This window comes from Doryrhamphus excisus, chromosome 18, assembly GCF_030265055.1.
Source record: "Doryrhamphus excisus isolate RoL2022-K1 chromosome 18, RoL_Dexc_1.0, whole genome shotgun sequence".
NCBI classification, from domain to species: domain Eukaryota; kingdom Metazoa; phylum Chordata; class Actinopteri; order Syngnathiformes; family Syngnathidae; genus Doryrhamphus; species Doryrhamphus excisus.
Window position 1 is genome coordinate 3,363,396 of NC_080483.1, and position 22,275 is coordinate 3,385,670.

The 22,275-nt window shown below is 42.8% G+C and overlaps 1 protein-coding gene across 3 annotated transcripts in view; it reads right to left on the bottom strand.

Annotated features, from left to right (window-relative positions):
* The window catches only part of LOC131105933 (E3 ubiquitin-protein ligase RNF123), a 38,826-nt gene that overhangs the window by 13,375 nt on the left and 3,176 nt on the right, over positions 1-22,275 (bottom strand). For 2 of the 3 annotated variants that reach the window (XM_058054455.1, XM_058054453.1), the window contains exons 5-37: positions 21,272-21,369; positions 21,151-21,205; positions 19,877-19,962; positions 19,706-19,792; positions 19,562-19,629; positions 19,322-19,447; positions 19,138-19,252; positions 18,964-19,068; positions 18,765-18,890; positions 18,612-18,704; positions 18,457-18,532; positions 18,270-18,385; positions 17,613-17,712; positions 17,478-17,539; positions 14,386-14,457; positions 14,143-14,263; positions 13,881-13,982; positions 13,022-13,122; positions 10,561-10,753; positions 10,249-10,394; positions 6,467-6,550; positions 6,277-6,384; positions 6,035-6,212; positions 5,884-5,958; positions 4,731-4,818; positions 4,572-4,659; positions 4,408-4,492; positions 4,089-4,115; positions 2,279-2,418; positions 2,165-2,221; positions 1,971-2,102; positions 815-890; positions 620-704 (exon numbers count right to left, since the gene is read on the bottom strand). In XM_058054455.1, the coding sequence (XP_057910438.1) occupies positions 620-704; positions 815-890; positions 1,971-2,102; positions 2,165-2,221; positions 2,279-2,418; positions 4,089-4,115; positions 4,408-4,492; positions 4,572-4,659; positions 4,731-4,818; positions 5,884-5,958; positions 6,035-6,212; positions 6,277-6,384; positions 6,467-6,550; positions 10,249-10,394; positions 10,561-10,753; positions 13,022-13,122; positions 13,881-13,982; positions 14,143-14,263; positions 14,386-14,457; positions 17,478-17,539; positions 17,613-17,712; positions 18,270-18,385; positions 18,457-18,532; positions 18,612-18,704; positions 18,765-18,890; positions 18,964-19,068; positions 19,138-19,252; positions 19,322-19,447; positions 19,562-19,629; positions 19,706-19,792; positions 19,877-19,962; positions 21,151-21,205; positions 21,272-21,369 (3,271 nt within the window). The remainder of the gene's footprint in view (positions 1-619; positions 705-814; positions 891-1,970; positions 2,103-2,164; positions 2,222-2,278; positions 2,419-4,088; positions 4,116-4,407; positions 4,493-4,571; positions 4,660-4,730; positions 4,819-5,883; positions 5,959-6,034; positions 6,213-6,276; positions 6,385-6,466; positions 6,551-10,248; positions 10,395-10,560; positions 10,754-13,021; positions 13,123-13,880; positions 13,983-14,142; positions 14,264-14,385; positions 14,458-17,477; positions 17,540-17,612; positions 17,713-18,269; positions 18,386-18,456; positions 18,533-18,611; positions 18,705-18,764; positions 18,891-18,963; positions 19,069-19,137; positions 19,253-19,321; positions 19,448-19,561; positions 19,630-19,705; positions 19,793-19,876; positions 19,963-21,150; positions 21,206-21,271; positions 21,370-22,275) is intronic. The other variant, XM_058054456.1, reaches the window with a different exon arrangement.

Sequence of the window (22,275 nt, forward strand, 5' to 3'; positions counted from 1 at the left end):
GAGTTTATTATATTATGACTAACACGTACTCATATTGTGAATTTTTCCTCATTCTCATAACATAATTTTTCCCACAAACAAATTTTAGTAAAATGATGCTATTGTTTTCCTCCTGAGATTACATTATTCTCGTAAAATGACTTTTTTTCTCTCAAAACTTTTGACTTGATCTTAATTTTTGCTGCTTCCATGTTATTTCTTTCTGTACCAAAGCACTTGATGCCGACATCATCATCATGTCATGAGAAGAGCCTCATGTCAGCTTATTCTCACCGTGTTGTTACAGCTTGTATTGAAGTTCCTTCATGCTGCATGCCGACAAAGCACTATGACCATGAAACAGGCACACACTGGAGTGTGAGTGTGAGTGTGTGTGTGTGTGTGTGTGGCCACATTTAAAGCATACTAACAGTGTTTTGTCAGCAGATGACAGTGGAGGGGTGGGTGTGTTGAAACGACATCAACAGTTGCAGCACGCGCTCGGTGCACATGGGACCACACTCATGCTCAAAACAACTGGACAGAAAGCCGATATGGACGTGCGCCTGACGAGGAGCTTACACGTCTGAACGATACTTGAGGGAAATTGAGAGTGGAGAAAAAGGAAAAAAGGTCTCACCCTTGACGGTCGCCATCCACCAGGACTCGAACCAAGATGCCTGTGACAGCCACCAGGATGGGGTAGTGATCGACACTCTCCAGACCTGAAACACACATAGCCTATTCCTTAAAATCATTTGGAGGGCGTCAAGGGTGGGTTGTCTATTGCCTTGCTTAAGGGCACTTTTAGACTGGCATCTGTGTGTGCGTGTACCTGGCAATCTCAAGTTGACGACGCGGTCAAAAAGGTTCTTCTCTGCGGTCACTCTATTTAGCACCTGGTTCAGCAGCTGCAGGACAGAAGAAGGCTTGTTTATTCGGAATATACCATTATCAAAATAAAAGGAGCCATCTTATATGGTAATGGTTATATTTCATTTGAAAATGCATCAGATTACAATTGAGTGCATCCCATAATCCAGGGGTCTCAAACACGTGGCCAAATGTGGCCCGCAGGACACTAGTTTGAGGCCCCCGCCTTGATATGAAAGTTTAATGTTAGTGCGGCCCGCGCAAGTTTGATATGGATGCTGTATGGTATCATGTACCCAGAAAAAATTATTACGTTTGATTCATGTTCATGTTAAAGGTTAAATAACTGTTAATAGTTATCCTCCCTATCTGTGTGGAAGTGGTAAGTTTTTGGCTATTTAAGTTTAAAGGAAATAACTTGCAGGCTACCGTTTAGGACGCTAGCTCTCTAGTTTGCGAGTTAGCTAGATGTGTCTCAAGACCCTGCAGTTGCGCAATATGTTGTAAATAAAAAGAGTATAAATGTGACTATAGTCATGTTTTGTCATGTCTACAGGGCTCTAATAATGCTTTGTTCATTTTAATCTGAAAAAAATAATTTGTCTACCCACCAACTATATATAATTGAATTATTTTTAATTATTTTTTAATTATTTGCCGTTTTATTATTATTATATTTATTACTGATTGATTGATTTTCTTTATTCTTGATCTTATTTTGTGTAGAAAAATAAAAAGTAAGATATTTGAGAACAGTGGAATGTTTTATCAGAGCTTTTATTGTAGAAAATCGGAACCAAAGCTAAGTTTATTCATTTTTCTGTTTTTAATAAATGCATTTTTTTTTTTTTTTGAAAACCTGATGCGGGCCAGCCTCGCCCAGACCCTAGCTCCAGTGGCCCCCAGGTAAATTGAGTTTGAGACCCCTGGTATAGGGTATAAAATAATCATTAGATAAAAGTCAAGTTCAAAGGTTAAAAAAAGAGTATACTAGGAGCAAGAGTTAAAAGCTAAATTAAGTTACAGGGGTCCACACCAGACTCGAGCACTCACTTAACCCAGAACCAAGACCAGAATTCGCTACAGTGTGAAAGGGGTAAATGTCCCGTGTGACTCACCTGAGCCAGCCGGCGAAGCAGGAGCTCGGCGGACGGACGGGACCAGTCCAAAAAGATCTCTGGAACCAGAGTGACCGTCATCTCCAGAACCCTCAGTAGACTGACGGACAGGTCAAAACAAGTGGCGCACACCTGGCATGTGCAGGAAGTCATTGAGGTGACATTGTCAATCACGGTGTGGTTAATAACGTCACCTTCAGCTGACGCGTATCTACAAAGTTCCTCTCCGGACGCTCGGCCGCCTGCTGGATCTGCAAGGAGAAGAAGAAGGTGTACTGTGGAACCAGCATCATCAGGTGTGTCCTCACCTCCTGGATCATGCCGATGAACTCGGAAAAAGCCCAGTTGAGCTGGTTGAGAACGCTGTTGAGGAAGGAGGCGGCCATGTCTTTGTCCACACTCAGCAGCTGGGCCATGTGTCTCTGCAGCAGCAGCGAGGGACACGGCTCTAAACCAATCAGACGAGAGAGGACAGACAGACCCCCTGAGTGTGGGTCCCAAAGCACAGTGGACGCAAACATCTAGAATCAGCAATCAGGGATGGATGCTATCACTGTGAAGTCTCAGGAAAGGCGATGACAGGTGTCCTTGGGGGTGGTGGGTGGGGGGAATGGGGGGGGGGGTGTTGTTACGTCGAATAGGCCAACTCTGTCCTGCCACCAGGAAGAAAGGAACTGATGTGCTTGAAGCATCATCCCCCGCCCAGCTGGTGATTGGTCGCCAGCCAATCACAGGGCACATATAGACAAACAACCATTCACACTCATATTCATACCTATGGACAATTTGGAGTCGCCAATTAACCTAGCATGTTTTTGGAATGTGTTAGTGTTCTTACTAAGAACACTAAACTCATCACACACCAACTTAACACTCAAAAGGTATAATTATGAAACCAGCTCAACCGAATCATTCATTCATTTTCTACCGTTTATCCTCATGAGGGTGGCGGTGGGTTCTGGAGCCTATTCTAGCTGTTTTGGGGCGAGAGGCGGGGTACACCCTGGATTGGTCGTCAGCCAATCACAGGGCACATATAGACAAACAACCATTCACACTCACATTCATACCTATGGACAATTTGGAGTCGCTAATTAACCTAGCATGTTTTTGGAATGTGGGAGGAAACCGGAGTACCCGGAAAAAACCCATGCATGCACGGGGAGAACATGCAAACTCCACACAGAAGATGGCTGAGGGTGGAATTGAACCCTGGTCTCCTAGCTGTGAGGTCTGCGCGCTAACCACTCGTCGACCGTGTCGCCCCCTAGTATGTACGTACGCTAAAGGTTGGAAGTGGACTCTGATGATGATGGCACACAGGGCGGGAATAACAATTGTACAAATGCAAAGCGGAAAAAGAAAACTATGGAAGATTGTTTTTCCAATACTGAAAGAGAAACAAAATAATCCAGACTAAGCTAAAAGTTAAAATGATCATATTAAAAAGTCATAATTATGTAGAAATAGTAGAAATTTTGATAATAAATAGAAAGTCAAATATTATCAGCTCGCCATAATATAATATAATATGTCTGATTAGTCCCACAAGAGGACATTTCAGGTTTACAGCAGTACAAGTCATGGGTTTATTGCATGGTTATTGCACGGTTTATTGCAAGGTTATTGGACAGGACTTTTGGAGCCGTTTTTATTAGACACTAGGATAGGAAAATCATATTTACGAAAAAAGACAATCAAAATTTTGAGCTAAAAATTTCTCTTATAAAATACAAACTGCACATGTGCATCTCAGAATTTAGAGTTTTTGCACGGTTATTGGACAGGACTTTTGGAGCCGTTTTTATTAGACCCTAGGATAGGAAAATCATATTTATGAAATGAAAAAAGACAGACAATCAAAATTTTGAGTTAAAAATTTCTATTATAAAATACAAACTGCACATGTGCATCTCGGAATTTAGACTTCATCTCATAATTGCGATCTGCCTATTGCATAATTATGACTTTTAATGTAAAAGATTTGACTTTTAATGTCATAATTATGACTTTTTATCTCATAATTTCACCTTGCAATCGCTGTATTTTTTTTCTTTCAGTGGCGGAAACCGGCTTCCATAGGAAACTAACAGGATTGCTGAAAATAGAAGAACTTACTTTGGAAACTAGCAATGGACAAATCCCCTGCATCGCATGCAAAGAAGAAAAACATGCATCACCGTGCAGGAAGCACAAACATGCAGGAACAAAAATCAATCACGCATAACTCATGCCTGACTGGCCTATTTCCATGCTCTCGGTAACTGTAGCATCATCATGACAACATGACTGATTCACCAAGAAAGTTCCCATCATTGATGAGGAAAACAATGAGGGAGTGTTTCCATAAAGAGGTGGAAAAAGCATCATGGATTTCTTTTGATGAGGGATGGTCATCATCACCATGGCAACATGTGGTAAACCTGCATTAGCGTACTCTGGAGGCTGGGAAGGTTGGCGTCTTCAGGTTTGGTCTTCAGCAGGTGAGGCAAGCGAGTATACCGGTAGCCAAAACCGCAACCCTGCAAGACACGGCACACGCCTTCCATGACGGCGTCCACGGCCCCGGCTCGCGTGGTACACGTGCTTCGCGACACTCACCCTCCACAGCCTGACAAGAATCCAGTTGGTCTGGGCCCAGGGTCTCTGCTCGTACGGCGCCAGCAGGTTCCTCATCATGGCGACGCGTCTGAAACACACCGCAAGGTGACGTGGGCAAAGAGTCTGAAGACACGTGACCACCATGTGGGCCGCACTCACTGCTCCTCCGGAATCCTCTCCACCGCCCTCAGGGATTGGGGGTAGCAGACGTAGCTGGCGAGCGCCTGCATCAGTGAATCTTTGATGTCTGCAGGAATATTCACACAAGAACTTTCTCACTGGCTCAGTGTCAAAACAGCTGCATTTGTGTTTATCATATTAATATTAGTACACAATAATACTGCTCAAGGTTAGAAGCCTCGTCTCCAATGCAAGTCCACCACATGCTTATTACCTGATTCAAATAGCCTAGGTTGTCTCAGCATGCGAGTCTAACCGGGGTGGGTTATGTGCCTTCCTATATTGACTAAGCATAAACAGTCTTGTATGGACTGCACGGTAGTCGAGTGGTTAGCACGCAAGTCTCACAGCTAGGAAACCCGAGTTCGATTCCACTCTCAGCTGAGAGTGTGGAGTTTGCATGATCTCCCCGTGCATGCGTGGGTTTTCTCCGGGTACTCAGGTTTCCTACCACATTCCAAAAACATAGCGGTCTCATTTGCGTACGCATGTGTCACTCATCGAGCACCCTGTCGAAAAGTACTCACAGTACTTGGTCCTGACATTAAAAAAAGGCAAAATAAAAAAAAGAAGCTACAGACGAAAGTTAATTTGTACTGTCAAATGGTTAAAAAATTTAATCAAATTAAGCTATTTTCAAATTAATTAATCATGATTAATCACCACTTGCCACTAATGTGTGACATTTTTTTGCTATATGAAATGGAGAAAGATAAATACAATTACACAATTATATTTATTTGGGGGCATCACGGCGGTCGAGTGGTTAGCCTCACAGCTAGGAGACCAGGGTTCAATTCCACCCTCGGCCATCTCTGTGTGGAGTTTGCATGTTCTCCCCGTGCATGCGTGGGTTTTCTCCGGGTACTCCGGTTTCCTCCCACATTCCAAAAACATGCTAGGTTAATTAGCGACTCCAAATTGTCCATAGGTATGAATGTGAGTGTGAATGGTTGTTTGTCTATATGTGCCCTGTGATTGGCTGGCCATCAGTCCATGTCCATGTATTATTATTCTCAAAGAACCTGTCTGGTTTCTCATCTATTTTGCAGCTGAGAGCAGATTTTCCCTTGAACGTTTGTAATAAGTACGTGTCACACAGGAAGCTTTTTATATCGCACTTCCTGTTTACCTGTTCCAACAATGCGTGGGTCTGCAAAGTGCTTGGAGAGGATGGCAGCCAGCTGAGTCAAAGTTTCCTCGTAGCCTGGCGGGACATCAGCGTGATTACAACGGTGATGCGGGTGTGGCGCTGCTGTCAAACAGGAAGCTGAGGGTGTCACCTGGTAGTTCCTCCATGCTGCTGGCTGGACTGAAGTAATTCTTCAGAGCGCTGTACGCATTCATGGCGACGTTGAGGTACAACTCCGGCGTGAAGGCGAACAATGAGCCTGTGTTGTCTGCGTGTTCGATGGTGCGTATACACACACACAGCAGCCAGTAGATGTCCAACATCTTCTCCTAGATACACAACACAAACGTAGTATGCACACATGGTGTGTTCTTCAACAACACGCACACACACCTTAGAGTAGATGGTGGCGTTGATCCAGGCCAGTCTCCTGCTCAGGTGGTTCAACTTCTCAGCAAACACCTTCTGACTCTTCTGGAGCTCCTCCAGGATGTCTGACCTCTGCAGGAGCAACGCAACACGCTCAGAAGTGTGAACATGCGGAACATCTGCCTGCCCACCAAGCACGCAGGATGTTCCTTACTCTCGTGGGGCATCGTGCGATCTTCTCCTCCGTGTCCTTCAGTGCTGCTGCATACTCGTGAACGTCGTCGGCTACCACCACCATCTGCACACACACACCAGTCACCATGATAACTACTTCACTTTGGTCTGTACGATCATTTGGCACTATTTCTCTGGGTACTCCGGTTTCCTCCCACATTCCAAAAACATGCTATGTTAATTAGCGACTCCAAATTGTCCATATATATGAATGTGAGTGTGAATGGTTGTTTGTCTATATGTGCCCTGTGATTGGCTGGCCACCAGTCCAGGGTGTACCCCGCCTCTTGCCCAAAGACAGCTGGGATAGGCTCCAGCACCCCTGCGACCCTCGTGAGGAAAAGCGGTAGAAAATGAATGAATGAGTTCTCCTCCTATTTTGTGTGGAAGTGGTAACTTTTTGGCTTCTTATTTTGTCTTTCACCAACCTCGGCCATCTCTGTTTGGAGTTTGCATGTTCTCCCCGTGCATGCATGGGTTTTCTCTGGGTACTCCGGTTTCCTCCCACATTCCAAAAACATGCTAGGTTAATTGGCGACTCCAAATTGTCGATAGGTATGAATGTGAGTGTGAATGGTTGTTTGTCTATATGTGCTCTGTGATTGGCTGGCGACCAGCCCAGGGTGTACCCTGCCTCTCGCCCGAAGACAGCTAGGATAGGCTCCAGCACCCCCGGCCACCCTTATGAGGATAAGCGGTAGAAAATGAATGAATGAATGAACATTTCTGCACTCCAGTGGGGTCATGGCAGAAAATAATTGAGAACCGCTTCTGTATAAAAAAATATGATAAAGCCATGTCTCTACATGTGAATCTAGGATGTGGAGGCGTGGAGCTATAGGTGAGCGCTATCAAACCTCCTATTCCAGCATCATCAACTTCCCATTTGAGGCGGCAATGTCATCACCTCTGTATAAAAGGGAGAGCACATCACGGTTTGCCAGCAGGGTGAAGCTAGCGGGATAAAGGCTGTGCCTCTGCAGCCGTGCGGATTGGAATGAGGAAAAAAAGGAGTTCCAATATCGAAGAGGTCAAGAGGACAATTTGTCAGAGGGAAGGCAGGAGGGATTAGAAAGAGATGAGACGGGGAAATAGAGGAACCAACATAAACACGGACAAAAATAAATCACCAAGGTCGCCAAGAGCGCCTTTATATCGCCATGGAAACACAGGAAAACGACTCAAAGCCATGTCAAAGTTGATATGTGGCTCCAGAATGCTGCTGCAGCTGTGATGACACGACCATATGACTGTTTTACACAGTCATGGACGCGTGATTTGCAATTCTGTGCCAAAACAACACTTTGACAAGCTTTTTAGCTTCCTGTTCCATCGTAAACAATGGCGACCGAATCCAGATCGGTCAGCTGGAGCTGCAACTAATCCGCGGGTAACATCCCTCACTTTTATTATCGATACGATGCTCTCAAACCACCCATATTCTTTTAACCACTAATATATATATAATATATACATCACATATGAGCAGTTATGTGAGTGATATACATATATATATATATATATATCACTCACATAACTGCTCATATGTGATGTATATATTCCTAACTGGTTTATATGTTTATCATATTAAATGCTTATATTTATATTATAACCGATCATGTTCATCAAGTTGATGTAATTGATGTATCATATTGATATTCATAAAGCTGCTCATAATAACATATTCATATATGACCGCTCCCATTTATATCACAAATGCTCATATTGATATCACATGAATATAACTACTCATATAATATGATATTCATATAACCTTTCATATTTATAGACACGGGAAAAATAATTAAGACCCCCCCCCTTGTTTCTTCAGTTCATTGATCCATTAATTTTGTACCGCTTTTTCCTAACGAGGGTCGCGGGGGTGCTTGGAGCCTATCCCAGCTGTCTTCGGGCGAGAGGCGGGGTACACCCTGGACTGGTCGCCAGCCAGCCAATCACAGGGCACATATAGACAAACAACCATTCACACTCACATTCATACCTATGGACAATTTGGAGTCACCAATTAACCTAGCATGTTTTTGGAATGTGGGAGGAAACCGGAGTACCCGGAGAAAACCCCCACACACACGGGGAGAACATGAAGACTCCACACAGAGATGGCCGAGGGTGGAATTGAACCCTAGTCTCCTAGCTGAGGTCTGCGCGCTAACCACTCGACCGCCGTGCCACCCCCAAATAAATATAATTGTGTAATTTTATTTATCTTTCTCCATTTCATATAGCAAAAAATGTCACACATGAGTGGCAAGTGGTGATTAATCATGATTAATTAATTTGAAAATAGATTAATTTGATTAAAAATTTTAACCATTTGACAGTACAAATTAACTTTCGTCTGTAGCTTCTTTTTTTTTTTTTTTGCCTTTTTTTATGTCACGACCAAGTACTGTGAGTACTTTTCGACAGGGTGCTCGATGAGATGACAATTTGGAGTGGCCAATTAACCTAGCATGTTTTTGGAATGTGGGAGGAAACCGGAGTACCCGGAGAAAACCCACGAATGCACGGGGAGAACATGCAAATTGAATTGGACATGGACAAATTGAACATGGAATTGAACCCTGGTCTCCTAGCTGTGAGGTTTGCGCGCTAAACACTTGACCACCAATACAACTACTTTGGACAAATATAATAACAAAAATAGCTTGTGAGAGTTTTCTTTTGCTGATAGGGAATCAGGAACTCCAACCACTTGTGCCTGATGGTGGCGTCTTTAGGAATTGACGTAAACAGAGGAGCAGAGCTTTGGGAGGGTGAAGCGCTTATGTGGCTTACAGACACACCCATATAAGGAAGTCTGCCCCTTTGTGACATCATAAAGGGGAAATTTGACCACGCCTTTTGAAACCGAGTGTTTTGAGCCATCCCAAACTTCTTTCAGTGCTCACTTCCAAATGTGCAAACCTCATTATCTAAAACTTTGGCATGGTTTAACACAACAACAAAACATTCTAACTACATTTATAGGTCAGAAAAGTAGAAAAAGCCTAATAGGGGACCTACTTAAGGAAAATAAAAACTTGTTCTTTTCTACGCTGCAAAACGCAGATTACTATAAGTTGCACTTTTTTTCCATAGGTTGGCTGTTCCTGCGACTTATACTCCAGATCGACTTCTAAATGAAAAAGCTGCTAATGTTACATAAACACTGGACACCATTTCTGTTCATGTTTATTTTTTGTGTAGCTGAATAACCATTGTGTTAGCATATTTTACATCTATTCACTATTCATTTATTGTTAGAACTTGCCTTCCAAGAGGATGTAATGTCTATTTTGGTGAAGTCGTTTGTAAAATAAATTACCCCCAAAAAATACAACTCCAGTGCGACTTATGTATGTTTTTATACCGAATTATGCATTTTTGGCTTTGTGCGACTTATACTTCGGAGCCACTTGTAGTCCAGAAAATACGGTATTTTGCCAAGATTGGTATTGTCGGAACATATTCTTTCCGCAACAACATCAATAGAATGCCGCCTTTTCGTTATCGAGGAGATAGTCGGTTAGCACAAGTTTGCTGGGCTCATGGATCCAATAATGAAATATGCACCATGAACCTTCTCGTTTCATATCCTGGCTGATGTGCAGGTTACGCGTGCGATACCGTGAGCGTGCAAATTCACTTGGAAGCCGGAAAGGGCTAGCTAAATGCATGCTCTGTAAAGAATGTATTATTATTGTTATCATGAATTATTCATCTACCACGAAGCAGTGAAGACGAAAGAAAGCAGCACACCTTCCCCAGCTGCTGATGGACACTCAGGTTGTACATCATCACAACGCCATCAATGATCTCCAGCAGGGACTTGTCCGCCATTGGCTGATCCGACTCTTCCAGAGGTCGCCCAAGCAACAAGCCGTCGTTACCATGGCTACCCTCAACTTGAGTCGGGAGACAAAGGAGACAAAGAGGAGAAGCGTGATTGTTGGTTCATTAGAAGGCATCTTTGTTTGTTAGCTTCCTGTCTAGACAGGAAGTGGTGATAATGAATGAATACTGACGCCACAGCAGCGTGCTGCCGCTATGGCTTCACGTCAAATGACTCACTGTCCTCCTCGGTGCGCTGCTCCACAGCAAGGGTGCGAACTTTGACCTTCTCGGGTTGGCTGAGGGGTCGCCTGGGTGTCATGAGGCTGACGGCGGCCGTGCTGAGGAAGCGATTGGCTCGACCCAGGGTGGGCGAGCTCAGCCAGCTGGGTCTCGCTAGAGCTCCGCCCATCGCCACCGCGCCAAACGGCCTCTGGTGGTTGGGAGGAGGCAACAAGACAATGAAAACACGAAGATGCTGCGTGATGGATACTAACCACTCTCAATAGTCTGGTTCTACCATATCTTACTTATTGTGTGGAAATATGGGCTAATAACTATAAAAGCAATCTTCACTCGCTAAATGTACTGCAAAAAAGGTAAGTAAGGATAATTCATAATGCCGCCTACAGAGAACATACTAACTCCTTATTTCTAAAATCACAAATACTTCAACTTGCTGATATAGTTCATCTTCAAACAGCTAAAATAATGCATAAGGCTAAAAATAACCAATTACTGAAAAATATCATCCAATACTTCTCTACAAGAGAGGAGAAATATGATCTCAGGGAAGAAGTACATTTGAAACACTTCTATGCTAGGACTACGTTATGCTAGCCATAGCATTTCAGTATGTGGAATCAAACTATGGAATGGACTGAGTAAGGAAATCAAACAATGCACAACGATGAGCCAATTCAAGAAACAATACAAGCAGTTGATGTTTGCTAAATACAAGGATGAAGAGTCTTGAACCAGTCATGATGTGCTATATATATCACTATATTGACACTTACTATGGTACCCATTATGGCATTGGATGCTCATATCACCTTGTACTTTGGTACGAGGTACATTATTAAAAAAAACAAAAAACAAACTGTATTATGGAAAGCAGGAAGTGAACAAATGTAACAGTTACTGATTGTAAAAGTACCAGATGGAGGGATTATGGGATGCACTCAATTGTAATGTCTAGAGAAGACGTGGGGGGGGGGAAAGATGGCAGATATTCGATGGGGCAATCAAAAAATGGTGATGACACTCCTTTGAGTGGTCGAAATCGGCCATTAAAAAGAGAGAGAAGATGAGAGAAGATGGCTATTTCTGCAAAAACTCTGGAAAAATGAAAGGATGCCATGGATATTTTGGAAGATAGGCTAAGTTACATATATTAAAAAAAAAAAAAAACTTACAACTTCCTTTTTGTAATATTATGACTCCCCCAAACTATTATCCAAAAATGACAACTTTATTTGGTTTTGTTTCTCAAATTAAGACTTCAACAAAATGTTGATTTTTTCTTTAATATTGATATTATAAGCTACTATTTTTCCTCATATTACGAGTTTGTTTATGTAAAATTGGACCTTTTCTCTTGTGAAATTTTCTTTGAATATTTTCACTTTATATATAACTTTCGGTCGAGTGGTTAGTGCGCAGACGTCACAGCTAGGAGACCAGGGTTCAATTCCACCCTCGGCCATCTCTGTGTGGAGTTTGCATGTTCTCCCCGTGCATGCGTGGGTTTTCTCCGGGTACTCCGGTTTCCTCCCACATTCCAAAAACATGCTAGGTTAATTGGCGACTCCAAATTGTCCATAGGTATGAATGTGAGTGTGAATGGTTGTTTGTCTATATGTGCCCTGTGATTGGCTGGCCACCAGTCCAGGGTGTACCCCGCCTCTCGCCCGAAGACAGCTGGGACAGGCTCCAGCACCCCCGCGACCCTCGTGAGGAAAAGCGGTAGAAAATGAATGAATTAATGAAATAACTTTTTTCACAATGTTTTTTTTCAACTTTTTCGTATTACAATTTGAAATGTTGTTTCTTTAATATTTCAACTTAATACTACCAGAATGACATTACTTTCCTGATAATATTACTTTTTTCTCTTAATAGTTTGACTTATATATATATATATATATATATATATATATATATATATATATATATATATATATATATACACACACACACACACACATATACATATATATATATATATATATATATATATATATATATATATATATACACACACATATTTTTTTCCATTTTGTTTTCAACTTTTGCATATTACAATTTCAACTTAATGCGACTAGAAAGACGATACTTTCCTCTAGTATTGACTTGTTTTCCCTCTTAATATTTCGACTTTATTCCGTTTCTTATTCTTATTCCGCTTTTGCTGTTGTTGGCCCCAGTGCCGTAATTTGGACCCCACGGTGTATGGATTTGGGACAGCACTACTACTGTCTCACACTTTGTGCACTCAGGAAGTAAGTACACCATCTATTTAGGTCAGAAGTACTGCATTTGAGATGGTTGTTGACTTATAACAACAACAATAACAATATGATTTCTTCAGATTTGATAAATAAATAAATAAAAATAAATTTAATAAATAAATAATTTTGATAAGGATTAGGCTTTCTGTGCACGATCAAGGCTCGAGCAAAGACGGTGTGATGGGAACCTGTGCTGCGCCGCTCTCCTCATCTTCATCAAGGTCATCCATGGACGTAGCCTGGATCTCTGCGGGGTCGATGATGATGTTGGCTTTACTCGCCAAATCATCTGGAGGAAGACAACATGGCAGACATGGCGAGGCATTAACTTAAGTCGCAACGAGAGGCTGAGACTGTCAGCTGGTATTTATTGTCCCCTTGGCCTTTTCTGGCGCTGAACTGTGAGGTGCTCCACGCGGACGTGATGACGGACAGTTGGCCCGATTGGCTGCCTGATCACACTCAAAACAATAAACCTGCGCTCGTTAGGCAGCTCATCAAGGTCCTGCCTGTTGACGAGCCGTGCGGCGTTCAATCAAACTGATTAGTGGGCTAATCAATAACCGAGGTCAGGCTACGTTATAAGCAGGTCCCGAGCGCCGCTCGGTGATGAAGGGGCCGCTGATTTACACGCTTAACAACGAGATGTTAATCAAGAGCCCATTCCTACAGCCAGCACGCCAACACTGATGAGACGCCAGGGAGGGAGAACATCTTCAACGAGAGGATGATGAAGAACGGACGGAATCGCGATCACGACTTCACTGCTTTACCCTCCGTCGTAATCATAATCATCATCATCACAATAATGCAGTCATCCAAACGCAATTGCTGCAAGTGGTCTCTGAATGAACAGGAAAGACACACGCAATGGCGGCTCACTTCCTCAGTGTGACATCACCGCAACCGCCGCAGCCATAAAACCTCCACAAACGCCACATTAGCAGAACTACCGCAGTAACACGTCGCTGTCACCGGCACGTGCACGCAGCAACTGCACCCTCTAGTGGAGCTCAGCGCTACTTCAGAAGATTTCTTTCCACCGACCTTTCAGTGTCTTCTTGAGGTGGGACAGGAGACCCCCCAGCCTCTGCAGGTCAAAGTAGTCCACCTTCCCGTTATAGAAGAGCTGGGGTGGGACGTAGGCCACTAGAGCAGGAAGTGGAAATGAGAGACGACAACTTTATTAACATGCAGGAGCAGCTCGAGCACACAGCCTGTTGTCCTCTGCTCATGGTGAGGTCCTCACACACATAGGTGGTTGGACAACATGGAGGATATGTGTGGATTTAAAAGGAGGCTTCTGTACCGTCACTGTTGATGCTGCCCGGGCACTTCCTGCTGCTTTCATCCCAGCAGGCTCGCACGGCCGTGATGAGGCGGTGCAGGAAACACACCATGTACTCTGGAGGGCAGAGAGCTGTAGGATGCTACCCACACACACAAACACACACACATGTTTTTATACAGGATTCATCATATCAAGGTCCCACAGAAATGACTTGAATGACCTTCATTGATAACGAGTGTGACCTTGGAGTGCTCCTCTTACCCCTCTGTTGCTGGCATTCTCTTGCAAGAACTTGCGGAACTTGTTGAGGAAAATGTAGCGTGACGCTTGGCCCTGTGGCGAACACACACACACACACACACACACACAGGTATACTGCATGAAAGATGTGTAGACTTCCACATCCATGACCTATCTTTCTCCTGGAATATACAATATATGAAATTGTTGACCTCATGAACTCCTAAAATACATCAAAATACTTTTTGTTAACCCGGACTTTTTAATAGTTTCCTGTTAATTTCCTGGTATCGTGGTTCAATTACCGCTACTTTACTTCGCTCTATTGTGTCTTTAAAAAAATGTATTAATAAACAATTGCTGTTTTGTGGGTGACTACGGCGTTTTAATAGTCCAAAAAATCTTGCAATACAACGGCATCTGTAATATTCTGACCGCTAGGGGTCAGTAATGTTCCATTATTGAGACAAGACGCTGCATGATGTCAGCCACGGCGTGTCCAACATGATAGACTGAAAATAAGTTCTCCTCCCAATCGGTGTGGAATTGGTATGTTTGTTATTTTGTCCGTCCCGTTTTGAAACCTTTTTACAAAAAAAGTTTACAACACAGTAAATAAATTGGACTTAGCTCACTAGCATGCTAATGTCTAATACAGTGGTCCCCAAACTAAGGCCCGGGGGCCGGATATGGCCCACTTCCAAATTTGACCCGGCCCCCTGAACAATAAAGCATGTACATTTTTCTGTCATAGAACTGGAAATGGTAACCTATTGTGACGTGACTACAACCACACTTTGCCCCAGTCATAGAACATAAACAAACATACGAGCCTGACCCTGGCCCCCCTTCAGAGGAAAGAAAAGTCATGTGGCCCTCACTGGAAAAAGTTTGGGGCCCCCTGGTCTAATACCATGTCCCAGTAGTGATCTATAGGGGTGACTATAGGGGTGTTATGTCATGTCTATGGGGGTCTAATAATGGTAAACAAAGAAGATTTAGAAAGACATCCATTAGTTTTCTATGCTGTAACTATAAAAATATTATATTTATTAATATTGAAGCGTACTTTGTGAAAATTCCCTTATCCCGGTCGGGTCTGAAAGTAATTAACCGCCACAAAAGAGGGACAACTATGATTTTTTTTTTTAAACTTCAGCGTTACTGTGGGTTTAGGAAATAAAAAAATATGGTCATTTTAAAAGAGTTAAAATATTATAATATGCGTTGTAAGAGAAAAAATAATATTACAAGAAACATACAATGAATAAAGTTGTAGGTGTTGGAAAATTGGGTTGGGGAAAAGTTAATATGCCGAGAAACATATTGTAGGAATAAAGTCATAATAATATGGGACAAAAATTAGGAATAAAATATTTATCAAATTATAAAAAAACGTCAAACATTGAAAAGTCCTAATAAATAAAAAAACAAAAAATGAAGTTGTAATTTTGGGGAAATTAGGTTGTGGGGAAAGTTATGAGATTTATTATGATGATTATTAAAATAAAAATTTTAAAATTTGTAATTATGAGAATAAAGTAAAAAATACAAGAAGAAAATGGAAAAAAAAGGATCCGGAAAATAGTTGCTGTTGTAGTAGTTGTAAAAGAAATAGAAGGAACTGTTGTAATTTCACAAGAATTAAGTCAAAACAGTTGAAAAAAAATGTTTTCATTTTTCATTTGTTTTTTAATTATTATTATTATTATTTTATTTATTTTTCAAATGATTCATTTTATGGGGAATAAAATAGAAGAAACATATAATATCAATCCCTCCTCACCCTGTTTACCAGCAACTCTTCAATAAAGGGGAACACATATTGGAATATTCTCTACAAAATGTGTTTTGTGTTCACATTTCTGGTTAGCTGAACCCAAATGATATCTGAAGGGAATCAATTGATTCGGTTTCAGTTTTCGTCTGTCCTTCTGGAACTGATGAATGACAAAAACCCCCACGCTAATGACATGAGTCAAAGAATGTGCTTTTACTGCCATCTAGTGTCTACTTGGGCTTCCCAAAGGAAAAAGTACACTGTTTTTTGTTGATATACAGCTAATAACAGAAAATGACCACTGATTTCCTGAGCAATAAATGTTCTCTGGAACAAAGAAATAAAATCAGTTTTTGTCTTTGTTCGGATCATATATCCGATAGCGGGGTGCCAGGAATTCTGGGCCTCATGAATAACAAACAACGGTGGGGCCCCCTGTCAGTTGGAGGTCCTTGGAATTATGTTTGCCCTTTATATGGCACCCCCAACCAATAACACCCATTATAAATAAAAATGAAAAATATACAGTTAATCCATGTGATTGGTATCATCTGACTTAGCTTAAAACTCTGATTGGAGCATCCGAAACACTCTAGAACAGAGGTCTCAAACACGCGGCCCGCAGGACACTCGTTTGAGGCCCACGCCTTGATATGAAAGTTTAATGTTAGTGCGGCCCGCGCAAGGTTGATATGGATGCTGTATGGTATCATGTACCCAGAAAAAATTATTACGTTTGATTAATGTTCATGTTAAAGGTTAAATAACTGTTAATAGTTATCCTCCCTATCCATGTGGAAGTGGTAAATTTTTGGCTATTTAAGTTTAAAGGAAATAACTTGAAGGCTACCGTTTAGGTTGCTAGCTCTCTAGTTTGCGAGTTAGCATGTGTCTCAAGACCCTGCAGTTGCGCAATATGTTGTAAATAAAAAGAGTATAAATGTGACTATAGTCGTGTTTTGTCATGTCTACAGGGCTCTAATAATGCTTTGTTCATTTTAATCTGAAAAAAATTATTTGTCTACCCACCAACTATATGTGGTTTCTTAAGTGAAAATTGGAACCAAAGCGAAGTTTAAAAAAAAAATTGTTTTTAATGAATGCGTTTTTTTGGAAAACCTGATGCGGCCCAGTCTCGTCCAGACCCGAGCTCCAGTGGCCCCCAAGTAAATTGAGTTTGAGACCCCTACTCTAGAAAATATTTAACATAACAGGTATGGACTTGTTGTAACGTGCTAGCAGTCAGCTACCTGGCGAGCAAGGTCATGCAAGATCATATATTGTGGAAGAGATGCCAGCAGCACAGACAATGACAAATGAAAGGTGCACCTACCGTAGTTTTGTCCTTGTTGTTGAGCAGCAGCCTGAGGATCTGCACCTGCAGCTCCTCCACCACTAGGAGGAGACAAAGAGCTCATCAAAAGCCGCATTTCTTCTTGTTCCGACGAATAAGGAAAGAGGCTCACACCTTCTATTCTCTTTTTCAGCCTCTGACACCCTCGCTCGTAAGCTCGCCGCCTCAAACGCTCATCAGAGCTTTCATCTTTGGGCTCCCGCTCGTCTTTGCCCTGAAAGGGAAAAACAGGAATGATAATGTTAAAATCCTCCCATGCCTTTTCTCCTCCCTCTGCCAGTTGTGTCAGTGGGAGGGATGAATAGCAGCATGGGTGCGCCACACTGCGCCTCGCTGCGCCACACTGCGCTGCTCATGAAAATTCCGAAGTAGCCCGTTGGCGAGGCGTCGCCGTGGCGCACCTACCCTGTCAGTCACCTGTCAGTCATTCATTTATTCATTCATTTTCTACAGCCTATCCCAGCTGTCTTCGAGCGAGAGGCGGGGTACACCCTGGACTGGTGGCCAGCCAATCACAGGGCACATATAGACAAACAACCATTCACACTCACATTCATACCTATTGACAATATGGAGTCGCCAATTAACCTAATTAGCATGTTTTTGGAATGTCGGAGGAAACCGGAGTGCCCGGAGAAAACCCACGCATGAGATGGCCGAGGGTGGAATTGAACCCTGGTCTCCTATCTCAGTATCGGTAATGAATATTGGCTATCGGTAGGAAAGGTCAATATGAAGCATCTCTGATGTTTTGGCCAAATAGTTTGTTACCTCCTTATCAAAGTGCGTTGGCCACCAGGTGGTGGGGATGAGCTCCTCTAGCCCCGCCTCCTTCACTCTGAGCGGCGTCTTGATGTAAAAGAAGACGACGGAGCGCAGCACGTCGAATGTGAAGTCGTGTTAAGGAAGGTGGAAGTGAGGGATCACGTGACGGCGGCGTGATCTTCTCGGAAAGGATATAAGACGTTGCTGAGCAGGTACTTCCTGGACTTCTCGTGGCGCAGGATGGCAGTGGTCAGACGCAGGTAGTGGATCTGAAAGCGCAAACAGGAAGCGTGTGAACACACACACAACACACAACAAACACCGGCCACGTTCACAGCCACGTCCTACCTGGAAGCCCAGGTCAGGGATGATGGGGGAGAAGCGGTAGGCCCTCAACAATGACATCATCAGCTGCTTCAGACACTCGTTCACCTCGTAGTCCTACATACAAACACAACGCTCACAGTGATGCTGATGTCACATGACACCATGGGTTTTTACCTCCATGAGGAGCCAGAAGAGATCCAGCAGCTGTTGTATGAGCGGGTGTTCATCCACAGAACCTCCACCCTCCAGAATCCCCAGCAGGAAGTTCATGAGGACATCCTCCACCAGGTAAACTTTACACTGGATCCAGAAGGAAAATGGGTTTGGTAAATATGTCGGAGAACAATGAAAGCATCTAAGAAGAGCTGCTGACCATGAGAGGAGCAAAGTGGTTGAAGATGTGAGCCAACGTGATGAGGACTGTTGGTTCTCCGTGCAGCCTCCAAAGGGAACAATCCTTCTCCAGCAGACGCTCCTCCTGCAAGAAAACACCAGATTTAGTCTGAAGACCACCAGCTCTGGTGTCTGGGATGCAACATGATCCCACCTGAGTATCGATAGTGGTGGACAGGACGTTCTTGATGTAGCCCAGGAGCTTGTGAGCTTTTATCAAGTCAGCAGTGGGGGGGTCCTGCAGGGGCAGGTAGCCTTCCACGGGATACGTGCAATACATTAAGGACAAAGCAGGTCACAGGGCAAATACAGAATGCTGTTTTTCCACCGCAGGATATCTGAGAGGTCGGCTTCCGAAGTTGAACGCCACCGACTCCTTGAAGGAGAGGCTGATGGCGGGAAAGTACGCCACGCCGGGACCCATCTTGATGTCGCTGAAGGCTGTGCCCAGAGACTGGCCGTTCCTGGGAAGAAAGCCTTTTTAGCTGTGGAACGCAGTGTTGAAGGTGTTGATCTCGCTGCCACAATCTTTGTCTGTGGCGGTGGACTGGTATGAGCGAGGGGGTGGAGTCACTCACAGGCAGAAGGTGATGGTGGCTTCGTCCAGGTCGATGAGACAGCTGACAATGTCCCCCGCCGCCCACGACTGAGACCACACAAACGAGCATCAACAACAGTCACATGCCCCCCCCCCCCACTATGTTGGCTTCATGTGGGCTCACCTTCCCGTAGTTGGTGGTGGTCACGTTCCACTTACGCACTCTGTTCCCGTCGTAGGCGTAAGAATCGGGGGTGTCGCCTACGCCCTCCTGAGAGAAAGTCACAGCATCAGGGACACTGCCTGCGGAGGCTCGGCAAAAGATTCCAACCCCCCCAGGGCGAGGGCGACTCACCTCCTGGTTGAAGCGACAGCTGAGCGTGCACCATCCGATCTGCATGAGACCCTGGGAGGATATCAGCACCTCGTACGCCCATTTCCCTGCAGATGCCACACGACAGGAAGTGTCCGTACAATACAAATAAAGCATCACATGATCGCTCATCCGTCGCAGCGAGCTGAGAGTAAGAGCGCCGTCTCATAAATGGGAGGGAGGGGGCTTCAGTTCCCGAGTTCCCACACAGGGTTGTGGCGCTATGCCACTACAAAATAAAAGCCGCCATATTTTTTTTTATGTTTTTTTTTTTTTACTTGAAAACTATTTTAAGTAATATATTGTAAATATATAGATACATATATCACCTATTATTGATGGACATATTAACCAGAAATAATTTGAAAACGATTTAAAATATTTTTATTTTGGTAAGCATGCACCAGAGTCGCTGGTCTGCCTCGCTGGCACCTGTATGATACGTGTAGTCTATTGACGGGCAAGCTACGAGCTACGATCGTCATCACAGTCATCAAAACACGACTCGTGTGTCCAAGACCGCAGGGTTTGCTTCACCTCTTTGTATTTGTATTCTTGAAAATTTTGGAGGGCGGAAAATTTGTCGCCGCCGCCACTGTGTCTGCAATGGTTATTTGTAAATAGCAATATTTATTTAACTTTTTTCAACAACTAGAAGAACATGTCAAACCGAACTGTTGATTTAATCACAAAGTTGCTGATAGCATTGTCAACATTTGAATTGCACTTTATTTACTCAGTGCTACCTGCGGCCTGTGGCTGTTTTTTTGTTGTTGTTGTTTCGGCCCGTTGGCAGCACATTCAAAAAATAAATACAAAATAAATAAATATAAAAATACATAAATAAAATACATACATTTATATAAATAAATAAATGAATAAAAGTTGAAATATTTGTAAACAATTTTGTAACATTTGTTTGCAGAAAACCTTATGTTGTGAGAGAATAAAGTAAAAAAATATATATATTGAAATAAATTCCTAATCACAAGAAAGAAATGTATGACAAAATAGTTAATAAAAAACAGCTCTAATTTTACAATAATCAATTCAAAATAGTAAAACAAAATGGATTTAAGGAAAAAAAATCCTAGAATAAACTCAAACTAAACTAAAAAATCCATCCATTGTCTATGCTGGAGCCTATCCCAGCTGACTTTGAGCGAGAGGTGGGGTACACCGTGGACTGGTGGCCAGCCAATCACAGCGGTCCTCCCTCCATCCTAACACGGATCAGCATGTCAGAAGAGGCTTACCTTTGTAAACGCAGGTGGTGGCTCGGATGGAGCTGAAGTTACTGTGCCCGATCACCTGAGGTTGAGGAGAAGACGTTGAACATCGGCGACCAAGAAGAAGAAAAAAAAAGTGGTGTCATACCCCCAGTAGGTCGTCATCTACAAATAGAAGACCCTCGAAGCCACTGGTGTGGTCCAGAACCACCGGCTGGGGACCCAGACGACCTTCTACGGGCTGGTCTGGACAAGACGGGGAAGATATCAGCAATGTACCTTCACATATAGACAAACAACCATTCACACTCATTGGAATGTGGGAGGAAACCGGAGTACCCGGAGAAAACCCACGCATCCACGGGGAGAACATGCAAACTCCACACAGAGATGGCCGAGGGTGGAATTGAACCCTGGTCTCTGTGAGGAGGTTGGAAGAAGCTGGAAGCTGTGAGGGCTGCGCGCTAACCACTCGACCGCCGTGCAGCCCACATGTCACTTCATTAAGCATATTTACATTTAATACCAGGGGGATCCAAACTGCGGCCTGAGGGACATTTATGGCCCATGAATTTATTTTATTTCGGCCCACAGAACATTCTAAGAGTATAATTTAACAAGGAAAAAAAAATTAACAAAAGTTGACAAATCAGCAGTCATTTTATTGGACAAATTCAAATTCAAAATTTTATCAGAATAACGCTCTAATATTTTGAGGAAAAATAAATTCATTTTAATAGCATCAAGTTGAAATATTAAAGAACAAATATTATTCCAAATATAGTATAATATATATATATAATAGGTTATAATATTGAATGAAGGCGAAATGTTACGGGATTAAAAGGCATAATATTAGAAGAAGAACATAGTTTTACGAGAATAAAGTCAAAATATTCAGAGAAAAAAAGCTGCAATCTTATGAGAATAAATTAAAAAATAACACAAGACAAATTATGACATTTTAGTAGCATAGAGTTCAAATATTTAACAAAAACTAAGTTGTTTGATTAAGTCATAATATTATGACAAACAAAAAATTGGAATCTTTGGAAAATTAAGTTGGGGGAAAAAGTAAATATTATGGACATACAGTCTAAATATTATCTGAAGAAAATTTACGAGGACTATTTCGGACTAGTCGGAAATACA